This window comes from Fundulus heteroclitus, chromosome 18, assembly GCF_011125445.2.
Source record: "Fundulus heteroclitus isolate FHET01 chromosome 18, MU-UCD_Fhet_4.1, whole genome shotgun sequence".
In the NCBI taxonomy this organism is placed as follows: domain Eukaryota; kingdom Metazoa; phylum Chordata; class Actinopteri; order Cyprinodontiformes; family Fundulidae; genus Fundulus; species Fundulus heteroclitus.
In genome coordinates, this window is record NC_046378.1 from 23,997,982 (window position 1) to 24,015,129 (window position 17,148).

At 38.7% G+C, this 17,148-nt stretch overlaps 1 protein-coding gene across 2 annotated transcripts in view; it reads left to right on the forward strand.

The window, feature by feature from the left end:
- Window positions 1–17,148, forward strand: part of si:dkeyp-97b10.3 — a 35,052-nt gene that overhangs the window by 16,221 nt on the left and 1,683 nt on the right. Inside the window, exons 3-16 of one of the 2 annotated variants that reach the window (XM_012871818.3) lie at window positions 3,135–3,167; window positions 3,260–3,331; window positions 5,447–5,482; window positions 5,589–5,624; window positions 6,193–6,252; window positions 6,346–6,392; window positions 6,941–6,993; window positions 7,073–7,299; window positions 7,398–7,651; window positions 11,111–11,236; window positions 13,202–13,337; window positions 13,836–13,883; window positions 13,982–14,056; window positions 16,071–16,358. In XM_012871818.3, the coding sequence (XP_012727272.3) occupies window positions 3,135–3,167; window positions 3,260–3,331; window positions 5,447–5,482; window positions 5,589–5,624; window positions 6,193–6,252; window positions 6,346–6,392; window positions 6,941–6,993; window positions 7,073–7,299; window positions 7,398–7,651; window positions 11,111–11,236; window positions 13,202–13,337; window positions 13,836–13,883; window positions 13,982–14,056; window positions 16,071–16,358 (1,491 nt within the window). The remainder of the gene's footprint in view (window positions 1–3,134; window positions 3,168–3,259; window positions 3,332–5,446; window positions 5,483–5,588; window positions 5,625–6,192; window positions 6,253–6,345; window positions 6,393–6,940; window positions 6,994–7,072; window positions 7,300–7,397; window positions 7,652–11,110; window positions 11,237–13,201; window positions 13,338–13,835; window positions 13,884–13,981; window positions 14,057–16,070; window positions 16,359–17,148) is intronic. The other variant, XM_021321118.2, reaches the window with a different exon arrangement.

The window sequence follows — 17,148 nt, forward strand, 5'->3', positions numbered from 1 at the left end:
TTAGATCAAAGCATTTTTATGTTTTTACACACACTTTCAGCCATCTGACTCATCTTGAGCTTTCAAACATGATCCATAATTTCAGTTTCTGGATGCGCAAAGCTGGTAGCAACATGCATGGAAAACACACATCTTCAACTGTGGTGAAACCTTGTTCTACAAAATATTGGCTTATCTTATGAGGACTAAATGCAAATGCATGCCGCACTCTTCAGATTTCAAATTGCAAAAGAGTCTGAAAAACCCTGTATTTTTGCGTCCCACTTTACAATTACACTACCAGTCAAAACTTTGGACTAACCTTTGTCATCCAATGGCGTTTCCTTTTTTTTTGTTTGACTTTCTACTTTGCAGATACATGTTGAGGACATGAAAACACTGAAAAGTACACAGAATTAGGTATCAAACACAAAATTGTGATATAATTATAAATAAATAACTTTTTCTAAATACCCCCTTCCCCCATTTTGATTACTGATGGTCACTCTTGCCCTTCTCTCGATGAGTTTCATGAGGTTAGTCACCTTAAATGGTTTTCTGTCTTGAAAGAGTTCCCAGAGATAGTAATAAAAATTAAAACATTGAATGAGAAGGTGAGTCCAAACATTTGACTGGTTGTGTAGGTGCCAGTTTGTGTTGATATTTCGCATTAAATCCAAAAAAAATACTCTAGACTTTGTAGTTGTGACAAAATCTGAAAAGGTTAAAGGGGTATAAATGACTCTGGAGGACGCTGAGGTCACACAGATCGTTTTTTGGCATGTGTTGTACTATGATGTTATTGACCAGCAGATGGCAGGCTACACCCATGCATTTCCAGCTCTATGCAGCCGTTCACAGCCTCATGCATGTATTTTCAGAATGTATGGTCTCCACTTGGTTGGTTTGTTTAATAGAGAAGAAAATGTGTGCTCGGGTTAAAAAGAGGGATGGCTTCATGTTGGCTCTGCTGTGAGGCGGCAGTGGCGCAGAACACGGGACCCATGAGCCATATGAGGACACGGGAAAGGCAGAGGCTGTGGGAGAGTGCAGAGAGAGGTGAAGCAGGCAGTCGGAGCAAAGGGAAGGAGGGAGATTGATGAGGGTGGTGCTGTGGGTAGAGCACTGATGGCAGCATCTGCTTGTTAGTCCAGGATAAAACTCTGTGGGCTGAAGAGGATGGGCCCCATCCATTAGGCGGCGAGGCTCTCAGCCAGATGGGCCGTCTGCTGACATTCCCTGCTGCAGCGGAGACTCCTCTGGGCCCATCAATAAATAAGTGCCAGAATGTTAATTCTTGGCACTTTTTTAATATTCAATTCAATTCTGTATATTTATATAGCACCGGTTCACAATACGTCATCTCAAGGCACTTTACAAAGTCAATGCAATCGAATCCTACAGAGGTTTTCTCACTAAGGAATCCCAGCAGATGGCATCGAGTAACCGACTTGCAGCATTCACTCCTCCTAAATCAGCATGTAGTGACAGTGGACAGTTGCTTGCATCATGTTGTTGACTCTGCAGCATTTACTCATACCGAGCGTGCATACAGCAGCAGTGGGGAGGAAAACTCCCTTTTAATGGGAAGAACCCTCCAGCAGAACCTGGCTGAGGGTTTGAGAAGACAGAGGCGCAAAAATAACACAGAAACATTGATTCAGGGGTATTTCTAAGTGAGAGAAATGTAGCTGAACTAGCTCCTATAGTGGCTTCATCTAGGAGAGAAACAGATCGGGTCTGAGCCAGTTTTCATGTGTACAAGATGAAAGAGCGTATACAGTTAGCTGGAGTAAAAGCTCAGCCAAAAGTATCATATATGGTAGGAAAACATTAAGTTTTTGGCAGCAGTAGCTCAGTTGATGACCTCCTCTAGGATGATCTCATAGCTAACCAGAACGTCACGGCAGATGTAGCTAGTATAAGGAGAAAAAAAAAATAGAGAGAGAGACCATAAAATTAAAAGTTAAAAGTAGACAGGGTATCTGCTTCACGGACTAAAACTGGGAGTTGGTTCCACAGGAGAGGAGGCTGATAGCTAAAGGATCTGCCTCCCATTCTACTTTTAGAGACTCTAGGAACCACCAGCAGACCTGCAGTCTGAGAGTGAAGTGCTCTGTTAGGAACATCTAGGGCAATGGTACTCCTTGTGAGAGTAGTGGCCTAGTGGAGAGGCTGCAAAGGTTGCTTGTTCAAAACTCTGTCACTCTGGGTGCCTGATCAACACCCCTTGGCCACAGATTGCTCCCCATGCGGCAATCATTGTGGCAGCACACTGCTCCCTAAGGGGTGTAGTAAACGCAGAGACAAATTTCCCCTCTGTGGGACTGTAAAGGGAAATATTTGTTTATTAAGAGCGTTTATATGTGAGGAGGACAATTTTAAATTATATTCTGGATTTAACAGGAATGAAGGGAAGCTAAAATAAGAGAAATACGGTATTTCTTTTTTTTTTTAATTTTCACCAGAACTCTTGCTGCAGCATTTTGGGTCAGCTGAAGGCTTTTGACTGCATTTTGTGGACTTCCTGATAGTTCCTGATTAGTTTATTACTGGAGGCCAATTTCATGCACTTCAGATTAAGTGATTGACTAAGCAATTTCTCCAGCAGCTGGTTCAAAGATGACAACCTGAATTTAGAAAGCAGGAAATATCCTGACACCAATGTTTTTATGTCTTCTGGGCATCCCACGTCACAGTTTAGCTGCAGGTAACTCTGCATATGTATAAAACAAGATGACGTAATTTAACCATTCTTTGTCCCCGCGCCCCCCCAAGAGTAAGAAATTAAAACTTAGAAGTGTCTTTAGGGCTGCACCTCATTGATGTACTTATGTAAGAAAACTGCTTAAATGTTTGGCAGCTGAGGTCTTTGCAGCTTTAAATGGACTGTAATCTGTAAAAAAGAAGAAGACGTCTTAATTAGGACAAGTGTTTTCCTGTTTTTCTGCAGGACTGGGCCTTTTCTGGTTATGACAAAGAGACTCTGAAGAGATTTTTGAGTGACGTTCATAAATAGGCAAACCACATTGGTTGTAAATGTAAGGTTATAAATATATAATGAGCTCTTATCTATACTTTATTAGAATTTGAGGGTTTTGCATCCGTTTGTGTAGGATAAAAGGTTTTAACCTTAAATCTGTTTGTTTTAACAGATAACCTGTCAGAGACCGACGGTAGCATTTCAGGTGAGCACCAGTATGAGCTTGCAGGTTTAAGCCTTTGATAGTATTAAACCTTTTCCTGTGTAACCTGTTCATTACATGGTATTATCTAATAGAGAATACGGGAACATCCACTGAGGACAGCTCGGAGGAGGAGGATGAAGAAGAAGAAGAGGAGGAGAATTCAGGTGAGACTCTATAAACTACTCACTTAGACTCTGTCTGTAAAGAAATACTTTGCCAAATTCCCAGCACGATGATGATACAAAATTTTAAACCAGAATCAATTTATATGGAAAACATATCACAGGAAATAAATATGTGGTTTGCTTCGGATGAATGAAGCATGAAATACAAGTTGTTCTCCTTTTCCATCTAGATTTAATAAATTACCATGGGATTATACGACGTTAGCTGTATGTTTTAGCAATCCAGGTGAAGATCTGTAGACTGTCTTGAATGCTTTAGAAAAACAAAAATTTTGAATGTGGGGGATCATGAAATGTTAATTTAATCAGACAAAAATGCATAACAATCTTCTGAGACAAGAGTTCCTGTAACATAAATGTAACTGAAGGGTATTTTTCCAATTAATAATGTGCTTTTTGAGGTTGATCAAAGTATTTCTAATTGGTAATCCTTGACTTCCTGTGTCCCTGTGGTGTAAATGTGGTCTTGACACAAAGGGCGATTTCTTTAGCCATTCAACACTAAACTGGATGAGGACCCATTATTTCTTTTGACACCACATACAGTGAGGGGGGGATGTAAAAAAAGAATAGCTTACCGTTAGGGCACTGCAGATAAGATAAAGATAGCTTTTGTGATGCCAGTTGCTTGATGAACAGGAAGCAAAACAATGTAGATAGACCTTGTTAGAATGCATTGCTTCGTAAACTCTCTCAGCACCTTCAGATATTTTAATAAATACCAGATGGCCTTTACCAGAAAACTCAAGATGGCTCATCATTGAGTCTTTCAGCAGGACAGTGACCCAAATTAACATAGAAATGTTTCACCTGGCACAAAATCAACCTTAATTGATCTGAAAGCCTGCAGGAAAACTCTGGCTTGAGCTGAAGAAAAGAGAGCGTCAGAATGGATTTTTCTAGATGTTTCAGTATGAGATTGTGCTACTCAAGTAAAAAACAACATATTTGTCATAAGGCTTTTATAGGTCTTTACCAAGAATACATCTTTATGGCATTGAAACCAACGAGATTCAATTTCCTCCTGCTTAGTCATTCTTCCAGGAACAAATGCAGTACATTTCTACATTTAGTGATGCTGAGAAGCTGTGTTTGTTGTGCTCTTAGGAACCTAGGCTGACCTTTTCTCTCCCATTGCTTCTTATTTCTATGAAATGTTAATCAGCTTTTCACACTTTCTTCAAAAACCAAAATAAAAGAAGAACATGATGGCTACTCTGAATGTAAACTTTGACACACTGGCTGAGAACACTAGACAATATGTCTAAAGTGAATACATGTTGCTTCGAAGCATTCTGATCATTTTAAATCTATTATCAACATTTAAAATGCAGTACGAATATTTAAAATTTTTTTTTACCGCAAACAATTCCTGGAGCTGACGGTTGCCTCTTTTTATGTGACTATTTTTAGGACTATACTTCCTTGCTTTACTGTTCATCTCTCGTTTTAACTTCAGACATTTATATTCATCTTCAGATGAATCATACTATTAGTAACTCTTATTATTTGTTAATTTCAGAAATATAATATATAATATATACTGTATTCTTATTTTTTGTCTGCACAATCAATACCAAGTCAAATTCCTTGTAAGTGCAAACCTACTTGGCGATTAAACTTGATTCTGATAAAATTTCAACTGGTCAGCCTTTTACAGTACTTTTCCTCTCCTTCAATCATTTTTATCAAGATATGCTGATCTTGGGTCGTTGCTGATTTCTGCAACGACGCATTTACTCCGATTTAGTTTGCCTACGTTTTTACACATCATCTTCCTGTTTGACGCCGGGTTGTTCTCAAATTGAATTTAATCACCGACTGCATTCTGTGCTATTATTTTGAACTGGCCCCTTTTTAAAAATATTGATACACAGAACCAGCGCCATACCTGTCATGACTGGACTAGACTCTGCTTCTCCTACTAGTAAATAATTTTCCATGTTGAAATCTAATTTCAACCAGAAGGAGTGGTTGATCTGTTTAGGGATTTGGACTGCTACATTTTGAACTCGGCTGTATAAAACAGATGTATTCTTGGTAGCTTATTGCTCCTGTGTGACCTCCTTTATTTATTGCATTTCAACTTTTCAGCAGAATGTGGTGCTGAAGATGATGAACGGGGGGCTGGTATGACGTTCCCTTCTTTTGAGCAATTAAACGTTTTATGTTGTACCTTAACTACTGGGAGCACGGTTGGACTTACCAACATTTTCCTTTCTTTTTCTCTCTGCAGACAGTAAAGAGGTCAAACCAGAGGAATCTAAAAATGGTAAGATGCGTGATGAATCACATTTTTTTTAACCATTTGTCGTTTAAGTGCTGTCTATTTATCATCAGAATGATGAATTCACCTATTATTTTAGCACTGAAGAGGAAACAGCAAGTCAGATGAAAACCTTAGCTTTATCAAAAAGCAACATCATATATAGCTATATTTATTACAGCCCCCCCCCCCCCATTAAAACTTAATTGATCTTGTTGCGTTGCGCTGTCACTAACCAGATTTAATAACCCATAATGTGTCTTATCACCAAGCAAAACGGGTTGCAAATCGTTTCTTGAATGATCCCTAATTACGCTGGGTAAAGCGTTCTTAACTTACGTGCGCCGTAGAGATGGAGATACTCTGTATTGACGCATTAGGAAACATGACAAAGTAGATGTTGCAGCAGGATTTTTACTTGCAGATTCTTGATGGAATACAAAAATGAATGAGCTCGCCAAGTTGTACGTTTTCTGTCCAACTTATAAAGAAAAATACCTTGATCCTAAGGGACAAGCACACAATCCAGCCTTTTGCAACAACCCTAATGTGATGCGTGTCTTGTGGACGACAGGGATTTCGGGATCTGAAGGGGCAGAAGCTGAACCTCAAGCCGCCGCTGTAAACGGGAGAGGTGAGGATATCGTATGTTGCTTGTAACTGCCGTCAAAGTCGCGTCGCCAACTCTGTTTTAAACACTATTGGTTGTTGCTGTTCTTCCCGACAGATGAACCATTTAAGTTATGCTGTGAAAAATGTAAAGCCGTCCGTCAGGTGAGCTCAGAAACCAGACGTGTCCCACACGCATACTGCTTAGATTGGCTGATTACAGCGCTGTGAAAAAAGTATTTGTTCCCTTACAGATTTCTTTGGTTTCGTCATTTTTAACAGCATCGAGTGTTTCCGAGAATCATCTCATGTGTTTTTGAACGTCTTCAAAAAGACGCAGCGTGTGTTGCTTTTTGAGACCTTTTAGCCTACTCGTTAATGTTGTCGGACAGGTTCGGATCAGGCGATTTCCTAATTCTAAGGGTCAGGCCTGGATTTAAATGTGGTTAATCACAGTTAATTAATGACAGGGAGGAAATTACTTTTCCACAGAGGGCCAGGTTGGTTTTGGACAGCTTTTTCCCCCATTTTGACAAAGATACATTTCAGATGAATTTTTCTAACTGATTTTAAAGTTTATTACAATATGAAACATTTAAGTGTTACAAAAAAAAAGCGGGAAAAAAATAGAAGAGATCTGTAAGGGCCCAATACTTTTAATCATATTTTGCTGGTAACTCTTATAACACACCTTATATGCTCTCTTTTGGCAGACCCATGGCACGGAGCTTGTTAGACCTCAGAGGATGTCAAAGGGACGTTTCCAGTGAGTGAGACACGGTGTCTCTGCAGTACATTTATACTCTTTAATGAGCCCCGTCACTCACTCTGTGTGTTTGTTTTAGGTTGCAGCTGGAAGGAGAAGGCACGTACGAGTGTTCGGTCACTGGTCTGGTCTTTGAAGCGAGCGAGCGGGTTCTGGTGCGGTATTCGGTCCTATCCTGGTCCAAGTTCAGTTCGTTCCTGCCAAGCTCCTGGAAATTCGCTGGACCAATCTTCAACGTCGAAACTGTCAACAAGGACGCGTCCGTCCTTACCTCGATCCAGTTCCCCCACTCAATCTGCTTAGCCCGTAAGAACGCAGAGCACTTTCTGTAGTCTGTTATCTAATATATTTAATAAAGAGCACAGTTTGAAAGAGCTGACGTAAAGCCGATGTGTTCCCGAAAGATCCAGAAGAGGACCTGACCTTCAACGTCCTGCACATTAAGGATAACCGTCCGCTCGTTGAGCCGACAGCGGACCACACAGGAAGCCACGTGAAGTGGAACGTGACGTCCCTGTCTCCCGTCGGCCCAATCATTCAGAAGACGGGTTCTGTGGAGCACCACGGGGTGGTTCTGGTCTACAAGCAGCTGGGCGGTGACACCAACAACTACAGCTTCCACGTCTACCTAGCTACAAACAGCGCATCCGACATTAAAGTAAGTACTAGGCACCTTAATATCAGTGAGTCCCCTCTAGGATAGAAACAGAGGGATTAGGTGGAGGTTGTAGCAGACATCAGGCTTAGTGTTCAAGTGAGATTATTATATATATATACTCTTCATCAGTGTGTCTCATCAATTTTGGTATTTTAATGATAAATGTGAATCGTTATTTCGCCATAGTGGGACGACGACGCAACAAACAACACAGATAAGTGTTTAAAACGGGTTTTCTGACACATACCCAGATTTAAACCTGGTCGAGCTTCAACCTTTTTTGTGAATTAAAAAATTCCAGTTTTTCTAAAGGTATTTTGGTCTTTATTCTTTCATAGCCAGACAGGAAGAAGCGCAGAGAGAGAAAGAGAAGACATGTTGCTAATTGTCCGGGTGGGTGGGAAACAAGCCAGGGGTCGCCACGTTGAAGACTGTTGCCACTGAGCCATGTGATGTTTAAGATTATTTTGCAGTTGGAACACATGTTTGAGTCCAAATTCAACTCTATCTGTTAATTTTAGGTGATGATTAACAAGGTTCCCCTTCTTTATTATTCCTTTGACATTGTGAAATTCACCAGTACAACTGCCATCAGAACAGCCCCTTAGGGTGATGCTGCCACTCCCATCCTTTGAGTATTTGAAGGTTTGAATGTCTCAAGTTATAACTCCTTTAAATATACACTTTATCATTTTTGCCAAACAGACAGTAAAAGTTTTCTCCTGCGGATATTTGGCAGATTTGATTGGGGCAGTTTGGATCAGAGTTGAAGTTTGGACACAGCTGGATGCTCTAATATAAGGATGATTCCAAACATACATTAAAACTGGTTTTTGAATGGTCTGCATTGAAAATTTGCACTCTATGCTTAAAAGCCATGCTTGTCTATGGCAGGAAACCAAAACATCCATGAGCTCTACCAGGTTTACAGAGAAGTGTGGTCAAGTATCCCAAAGCTTGTTGACGGCTACAAGAAGCTTGCAAGTTCCTGAGACACATTTACCAGAATATTAGGAAGTTTTTGGGTACTTGTACTTGCAGTTGAGTGAGAACTTTCTGGCTCATTTTACTAGCAAAGTAGGACCCGTTTTTGGTCGTCACTTTTTTTCAGGGTTAGGGTTTTCTGTTGTGCTCCCTTTTGAAGTAAGGGAGCACAACAGAAGCATTTTCAGGCGCCCCCATCCCAACAGAATCGGTCAAAAATGTAACTTTTATTGTTTTCTGTTTTAATGCATTAAAACCGTCACGTTGAATATGACCCAGAATCCCTTTTCAAATCTAACAGTTCAATATATTACATGACAATGGTTTCTAACAACTTAATTTTTTCAACATTGCCACTCTATTTTAACTATGTGATATTACCAACAATATAAAAGGTTTTTAGTCTCCCTGCTGTAATAACCCCACATCCACCCCTAGGGGGAGCTCCACTATTCGAGAAGCACTGGAGTAAGGCCACAGACAGGGTGTGGGTATTTTTTTATGATGAATTCAAAACTCATCTCTGGTTTTTCGAAACTCATTGAAGTTGTTTTTAGAGATATTGTTTTATAGTAATTCCACCCTGGATATAAACCCAGTTCAAGTAAATGTTTGGAGGTAAAACAACGGCGGAAATTCATACTCAAGAAGAAAGTTGCAAATTAGTTGTAAATCAAAACTAGAAACTAAGAAAAAAAGTGGGGCTTGTCATCTTGCCTCAACATTTCTGTGGTGACGGAAAGAAAACCTTTCTGTTACAGGATTAGATACTGTGCAAGCACAATTTCAATTAAACTTAAAGTCCTTTGTGAAAGCTCTCACAGTAGTTGAACGTCTTCAGGTCTTATGACCTCACACACTCAAAAGTCACTGCATATTTTGTGGGGGCTTTGTTATAGAGAAAACACAAAGTGATACAAAATGTTAGTTTTGTAAGTAGAAGTAATATGCATGTTTTTTTAACATCTTTTACAAATAAAAATGTCATAAGTATGCCATTCCTTTTTATACAACCCCTTTTACCTTGACACCAGTGCAACTTCAGAAGTCACCCATTTAATAAATGGAGTCTACCTGTGTGTATTTCAGTCTCAGTAAGAATCAGCTGTTCTCTGAAGGCCTCAGAGATTTGCTAGAGGTCGTTAGTGAACAAATGCTATGACAGGAAATTTCGTCAGATTGGATTGAAGTGTCTGTGAATGTCAATTTCCAAGTCATTCTACTAATTCTCAGTTGTATCATATAGCTCCATCTGTCTTATCAGTTATGACCAGCATCAGTACCCCATAGTGCTGCCGCAGCCACGGTCCACTTTGGGGACAGCATATTCAGGGGGACGTGTGGTGTTAGCTTTTCATCTCACAAATGTTTGTCTAATGTTCGCTAACTTCACAGATCAGCCGTCCTTCTATTGAGATTTAGTTACACACAGGTTGACTATTGTTTTTCTGAAAGCAACTGGTAGAGATGGAGATTGTTTTAGGGGTCTTGGGGTAAAGGAGGCCTAATACAAATGCACGCTCCACTTTTTACCTTTTTGCTTAAAAACATATTTTTAAATAGATTTACCACTTCGTAGCTGTGGGCCGCTTGGTTCAGGTTTTTCACAATAAACGCTGATGTTTTTGGTTTTAGCGGGACAAAATGTGGAAAGGCTTAAGGGGTGTGAACCTTTGCAAGGCAGGTACACACTGTTCTGGTCTCCGGAGAACTTGATTTCCAGTCAAAATCTGTTGAAGTTTAGAAAACTTTCTTTGGTGACAAATTAGTGTTTGAGGAATTTTTTCATTTCTGTGCAAGCAAAAACAAAACAGGTGAAGGAAAAACACCTTCTTCTCAGAGAGAAATATTCGAGTCATTTGAGACTTTTGATCGGCTCGAATGTTCTTGGCTAAAACTCCAGCAAAATACCTCACCTTTTGAAACTGTGTGTGCAAACAGTAAGAGCAGACTGCGATCTGATGGTGACTTTCACTTTTGATCATGTTTGCTGGTCTTCGTGTGGTCGGCCTTCTCATTTCCAGGGTTGTGTAATGCAGTGCTCGCTGCTAATATTGGGTTTAACTTCCTTCCTGCTGGTATTGTTGAGCAGGAGCTGAGGAGTAAATTGGTCAGTGTGATGTTTTTTAAAAATCCAAAGTACACCGCACGCATCTGACACATAAACAGTGCGGCTGCAGAGTCATTTGGAAGCTTGGACATGGTCGCAGGAACATGTGGGCCTGGGAGGATTGAGCCGATGAATAGCTGTACCACATTAAACTTGCCATTTCATTTAAATATGTTTAGATTTGTTAGTTTTCCCATGTGGTTTCGCACCTCTCGTGATGTTTTTGTGCACTGAGCTGAACTTGGAGTGACCCTTTCTTGTAATACTCGCGTTTTCTTGGTCATTTTTATCCCGCCAGTAGTTGTTGTGCTAAGAAACCAGGTCTCTGCTTCGTCTTGTTTACCTGCTATTCTGCTGTCGTTCAGGATATAAGCAAACAAGTTCGGGGCTACAAGAACCGATACATCAAGATCGATAAGCCGCCCACGTGTAAATTGGAGGAGGGGACGTACCGCCTCGTCAGCCAGCCAGAGGGAGACATCAAACCTGAGGTGTGTCTCTGCATGTGGATGAGTCGAGTTCATAAAGCATCATTTAGACTGGATCATACTGTGTATATACGTAGTAAAAAAAACAAACGTGTATCAAGCATCTTGTGAAGCTCTTAAGTTATCCTCCATTAAAAAAAAAAAATAAAAAATAAAAAAAAAATAAAAAAAAAAAAAAAATATATATATATATATATATATATATATATATATATATATATATATATATATATATATATATATATATATATATATATATATATATATATATATATATATATAAAAAGCAGCAAGCCTATATTTAGGTTTTAATGAGTCAGAATCTTTGTCTTAAGCTTAACCATTTTTAAGCCTGAAACAGTCATACAAAATAGTTTACAGTTGTGTATTGGAGGCTTCTAGCTCTACAAACAAAACAATATTTTGATATGTTGTCCCCATTTGTCTGTTTTTGTTGTATCATAATTAATGCATTGGTTGTTTATAGTCAAAACATGCAGATTTTACCAGCCAAGTAGATCTACAGTATTCTGTATGCCTTAAAAACATAAACAGCTTGTATTAAAGTGCATTTTGGCTGTGTTTGAGAAAAATACAAATTTTATTAATGAGGCAGTGGTTCGCTGAAAACATCTATCATGAACTAGCCACTTGCAAATGAACCTCTCAAGTTTGCTCTTCTTGCCTGTTGAGAGATTTCACCAAGAACGTAGAATTTGCTAATTTTTTTTAATCCTTAGATGACACCCCAAAGTTAGAACAAGCAGTAATTGTCATAAAAATAATAATTTACTCGTCAATTGTAAATTACAGTAGATTTACAATACAGTATAAGGTGCAGCAGTGATTTTAAAAGTTAAACAATTGAAATGTAAACAATGCAGGAGAAAGTCACAGTGTACAGGTGAGTATTTTTAAAAACCATTTGTATGTACAGAATTTTTTCATTGGGCACTAGACATTCAAGGTGGTGCCTGAGAAGAAAGCCAACAACCTTGTTATTTGAATCCTAAACTTGGATATTTTACTCTTTAACAAAGGTTCCCACAGATTTAAGTTGGGTTAAATTAATCCAAATTATCTGTAAAATACTTAACCCCCTGTTGCGGTCCTCCCAGTTCTTTACCCTGGAGAAGTGGTCTGCCTTTATTGTTGACTTCTTAATTAAGAATAAGACTCTTGAGGCAGAAACTTTAACACATTTAATCTGAACAAGCGAGAGGAACAGTACAGCTTCAGTACTGGACTCTCATGTTGATCACGATGTTGGAAAGGGTAAAATTAGGAAGTGAGAGAGCCAAACTCTTGGTTAACCCTGCGGTAGTGGTCGATCCCTCCCATGTCGTCTTTGGGATTCGTGTCACTGTTGGTCTGTGAAATGGCCTGACTCCAGGTTCCATCCACATGTCCATGCTGTCCCGAGATTACTGTCCATTTGTTTATGTGTGCCGCATCTGTGACGTCCTCAATGTCCGTGAGTTATCTGTTGTTTCCCAGTAACTGCTTTCTGTGGTTCCAGCAGCTGTAATCTCATAATCTTTAACACTGCAAAAACCCTTTTGATTTACACTTCAGAGAGCGACATTGGTAGAACTTTGGATAAAATTAGATTTTAATCAGCTTGAATAGTATTTTCATTTCCCCTAAAAACGTTCTATACATAAGTAGAGTTGGTTTCATGTTTTTTTTTTCTTCAGATGTTTGTTTCAGACTGATTTTTAACAGATTTGACACTGATAATATTTCATGAGACTGATAAATAATGCACATTGCCTTTTGAATTTCTGAACATGGTGTTTTTCTTTGTTTTTTTTAATCAATATTTCTGCAGACAATGAAGGTCTCTCTGTTTATTATCCTGTGCATCTTGCCTGAAACTGAGTGAATCACCATCATCAAGCTAAAAATAAAAACCCTTTAGGCTTTTGTGACTCACAGCAACTAAATCATGTTTATGTCTCATTGCAGGAGCTGAAGTTCACGCTCGCGGTGACCAAGATGAAAGGCTACTTTGAAGCCTTCTTTGAGGAGCGGCCTCCTTTTCAATTGTCTCTAATAGAGATTAACACGGATGAGACTGTCTGGTCTGCCACCATCAGAGAAGGTAACAGCTCGTTTAGTTCGCCACCAGCATTTTTATCATGCTACATTATACTGAAAATTTTTTTTAAACATTTTGAGTAGTAGTTTGAAGTTTGGCATCAGAAGTCTGAATTACAATTAATTTTAATGTGATTCATTTTTTAGATTCATATGAATCTTAATTTATTGGATTTTGTTTATAATCTTAAACAGTGGTTTTATAACATATAACGTTGTAAATGAGTATGCCAAATGACGGCATAGTGAGTTATAAAATCTACATTTGGTTATTCCATCCAGTGTTATTTTCCCTGTATCTTAGCAGTCTGTAACGGTTTAGGTTAAACGAAAATCAAGTTTACTTGGTTGCTTTTATTCGTCAATCTTTAATTATGTGGGAGGCAGATGGCTTCCTGTGCCTTTTTTGTTGAAAGCAAGTTTGAGCTGTGTGCTGAGATTTATGCTTGTTTTTAATTTTTTTTATTACCTTGCTGTTGAGGTCTATCTTTTGCTTTTTCAGGTGACTGTGTGGACAGCTCAGAAAAAAAGCCAAGGAAGCGGACAGATTGTACGCTTCTCCTCATATTTTCAGCGAGAAACAGATTTTCCTTCGCGCTTTTGGCCTCTGCAGTGTGACTCACATCGTATCGATCTCTCTTTTTGCAGCTGGCAGACAGAGAAGCAGCAGCCACTCAGAGGAAGAAATCGGCTGCAAAAGACCAAAATTTCACGACGTGTCAGGTGAATTTGCTCATCATCAATTAATTTCAATTAAATTTATATGCTGCCAATTCACGAGAGATGTTGTCTCAAGGAACTTTACAAGAGAAACAGATATAGACAGATTGATTCATAGATTCCATTTCAGTCCTGGTTATAAAATAGTCTACCCGACAATCTCAGCTCTCTAAGTAAATGCAACTGATCGTCTCGGGTGACTGAAAAGCTTGTTTAACATGGCATTTAAATAACATGTCCTGCAACCCCGAGGGTTTTTACATTATTACCGGAGGCCAATTTAATGCTTTTCAGAGAAAGTGACACATTAAGCAATTTGTTTTTGAGAGGCTTTTGTTTTGTTCTCTGTTCTGTCTGAATTTAAAAGTACAAAATTAAGCCATCCAAGTTTTTGTGTCTTCCAAGACTTGCCTGCAGTCTACCTAGCTCTGAAGTGCCATGTGCGTGGTTGAATTGAACTCAAAAGTTATTTAAAAATGGTCAGACAAGACAGGTTTTTTTATGGAATGCTGTATTTATTCAAAGATATCGGCACAAGATCCAGATTGTTAAGATGGGAGAGAGTACATTTGCAACTGTTTTGAGAAAAGCCAAGTTAATCTAAGAGAATTAAAAATTGCATTTGCTTTTTCACTGGTATCGTGAATGTTAGAATCCCTGTTCCCGTTACCTTAAAAATGTAGAAAACTATGTCGGATAACTCATCTGAAAGGGTCTGATGGACGAGAAATGACTAATGTAATAGTTGGGTTACAGTAAATAAGCTGCTGAGAACTATAGGAAACTACAACTGCTTCCAATATAGAGTCCGATATTTGTTTTGTCAAAGGTTCACAACGAAGCACATTTATTTTTTAAGGGCCTCTGATTGGGCCACTGGGTGTCCTTGCTGCCAGAATCTTACTGTATTTACACCTTTATTTGGTCAATAATTAATTTCTGATGGGATTTGATGTCACCCACACCGTCCTATGAATAACCTTGATTGTGGCTGCTAGTGTCTCTAATACCACATTTGACTATAGAGAGCTTGTGTGTCGCTAAGTGGAGGGAAATGTAACATTTTACCAATTGTTAAAGGTACATAGCCACGTTATTTGACTTTTTTTGTTTTTAATTCATATGTCAGTAACTTACTCTGGTTGCATACAACTTTTTATGAAAGATTATGTATTGCTGGCATATTAGTTGTTATTTTGGTGTTTTATGCTTTGATTTTGCTCAGTTTGTTAGTAAATAAAGCCATTGTGTTTATTTCTTATTAAAACGGAAGTACGACATTGAGCTTGCGCCGCAGGGGATAAAACAAGGAAGCAGCTAACGGCTATTAGCATCTCCTAGCAAAACAATGACAAACGGTCCAAGATCCAGTGAAAAACAAAAAACAAAACAAAAATAAAATGTGTCATTCCAAAAGGAAAAAGACTGGAATGATGCTGGGAATACAGTATAAACGTTGGTGTTCACTGATCCGGATGCTATACCTGCCGATTGCTCACGACAATCAACTCTGCAGTCAGAGTTGATTGACGTGAGCAAATGTTTTGATATGAGGCTCTTAAAGTTTCTGTAGATTGGTGTATTTTATAATGGTTGGTCTTCGATTACACCGAGCTGCCGCTTTACTGTGAGGCATTGCAGAAGGTCAGGTTCAGTCCGGCATATTTACAATGGATTTAATAATTAAGCAAACCGGCATTATGATAGTGCTGCGATTCTGTCCGTAGATGGCGCCACATCTGTTTACATCTGCTCATCCGCCTGTCCTGGATTTTATTTAGCCTCAAAAAGGACCATCAAAACACTATCAGGATGGACGCTTGGTGTATATGACCTTATTTTATCATAATCAAACAGTTTTTGGTCTTTTTAAAGCGTATAACGTGGCTATATACCTTTTTCTAAAAGAAAAAGCTGGGTTATAACAATGTTGGGTTATGAAACGCTGTCCAGAAAATGTCCACATTTAAGTTTAAAATAAAGTGCATGTGTTTTTTTTGTTTGTTTTCTGCACTAGATGGAGTGAAATCAGGGAAGACTCAGGGACAGGACTTATCAGAGAAGCAGCTCCTGCAGATCGCACACCATCTTGGAAAAGAGTGGAAGCAGGTGGCCATCTTTGTGGGGATAGAGACCAAGTGTCTGGATGACATCCAGGCAGTAGAAAACTGTGTGCACATGCAGAAGCTGAAAATGCTGGTGGAGTGGAAGAAAAGGCATTCAGGAAAAGCTACGGCATACCACTTGTGGAACAGTTTGAAGGATCTGGACTTCTTGCCGAACGAGGTTCATCAGAAACTGGAAGGTATGGTCAAATAAAGAATCCACTTTTTTTGTCCTTTCGAATAGAAAATCTTTCTCGTAAGCTGTTAAGGTAGTCCTGTTCTTTGAGCTCTCTGAAGGTCTTTGGACTTTAAAAGCTTTTTCACTGATTTTCTGTCCAGTCATTGTGCCTGGCCGTTATAACGATGCGTGCAGCATGTGCTTAAAATGATCAAGACAATAATAGAACAAAAGAATTGTGAAACCTAAAAGTGGCAGATGTATATTAAAAAAGTGTAAAAACTGTGCCTTTTGTGAGTTAGTTGGCAACAACTTTTGTAAAACTGGTTCAAGTTTTGTGTTGCATGTTAACGGCATACTAGTTCAGTCTTTGAGGTTAGCCTTTTTTAAATAAGAATAATTTAGAGTTTAGAAATTTTGCATTTCAGATGCAAAATGATTTGAAAAAGCAAAACCTGGAGAACTGCTAAACAAGGTGTATTTAAAAGATTTTTAAAAGGGTTTGGCTTTTAAAGAATATAAAGAAATTAACCCTTGACACACGACAATATTAAGGTGACTTTTGAATGCTATCAGTTGCGCTGGATTTTATTTGAGGATCTCAGATTAGATTGGGCTAAAATAATTGCATGCACAAAAATTTTTTATGTACCAAGTATAATGTTTTCCACTTCACATCATATCTACTAATGTATGAAATAGTTTAGAGAGCATTAATACTTTTGCAAGGCTCTGTTGTAAAAAAAAAAAAAAAAAAAAAAAGAGCTGCTATATGGATCAACTTAGCCAAATGATTGTTATTTTTTTTGTCT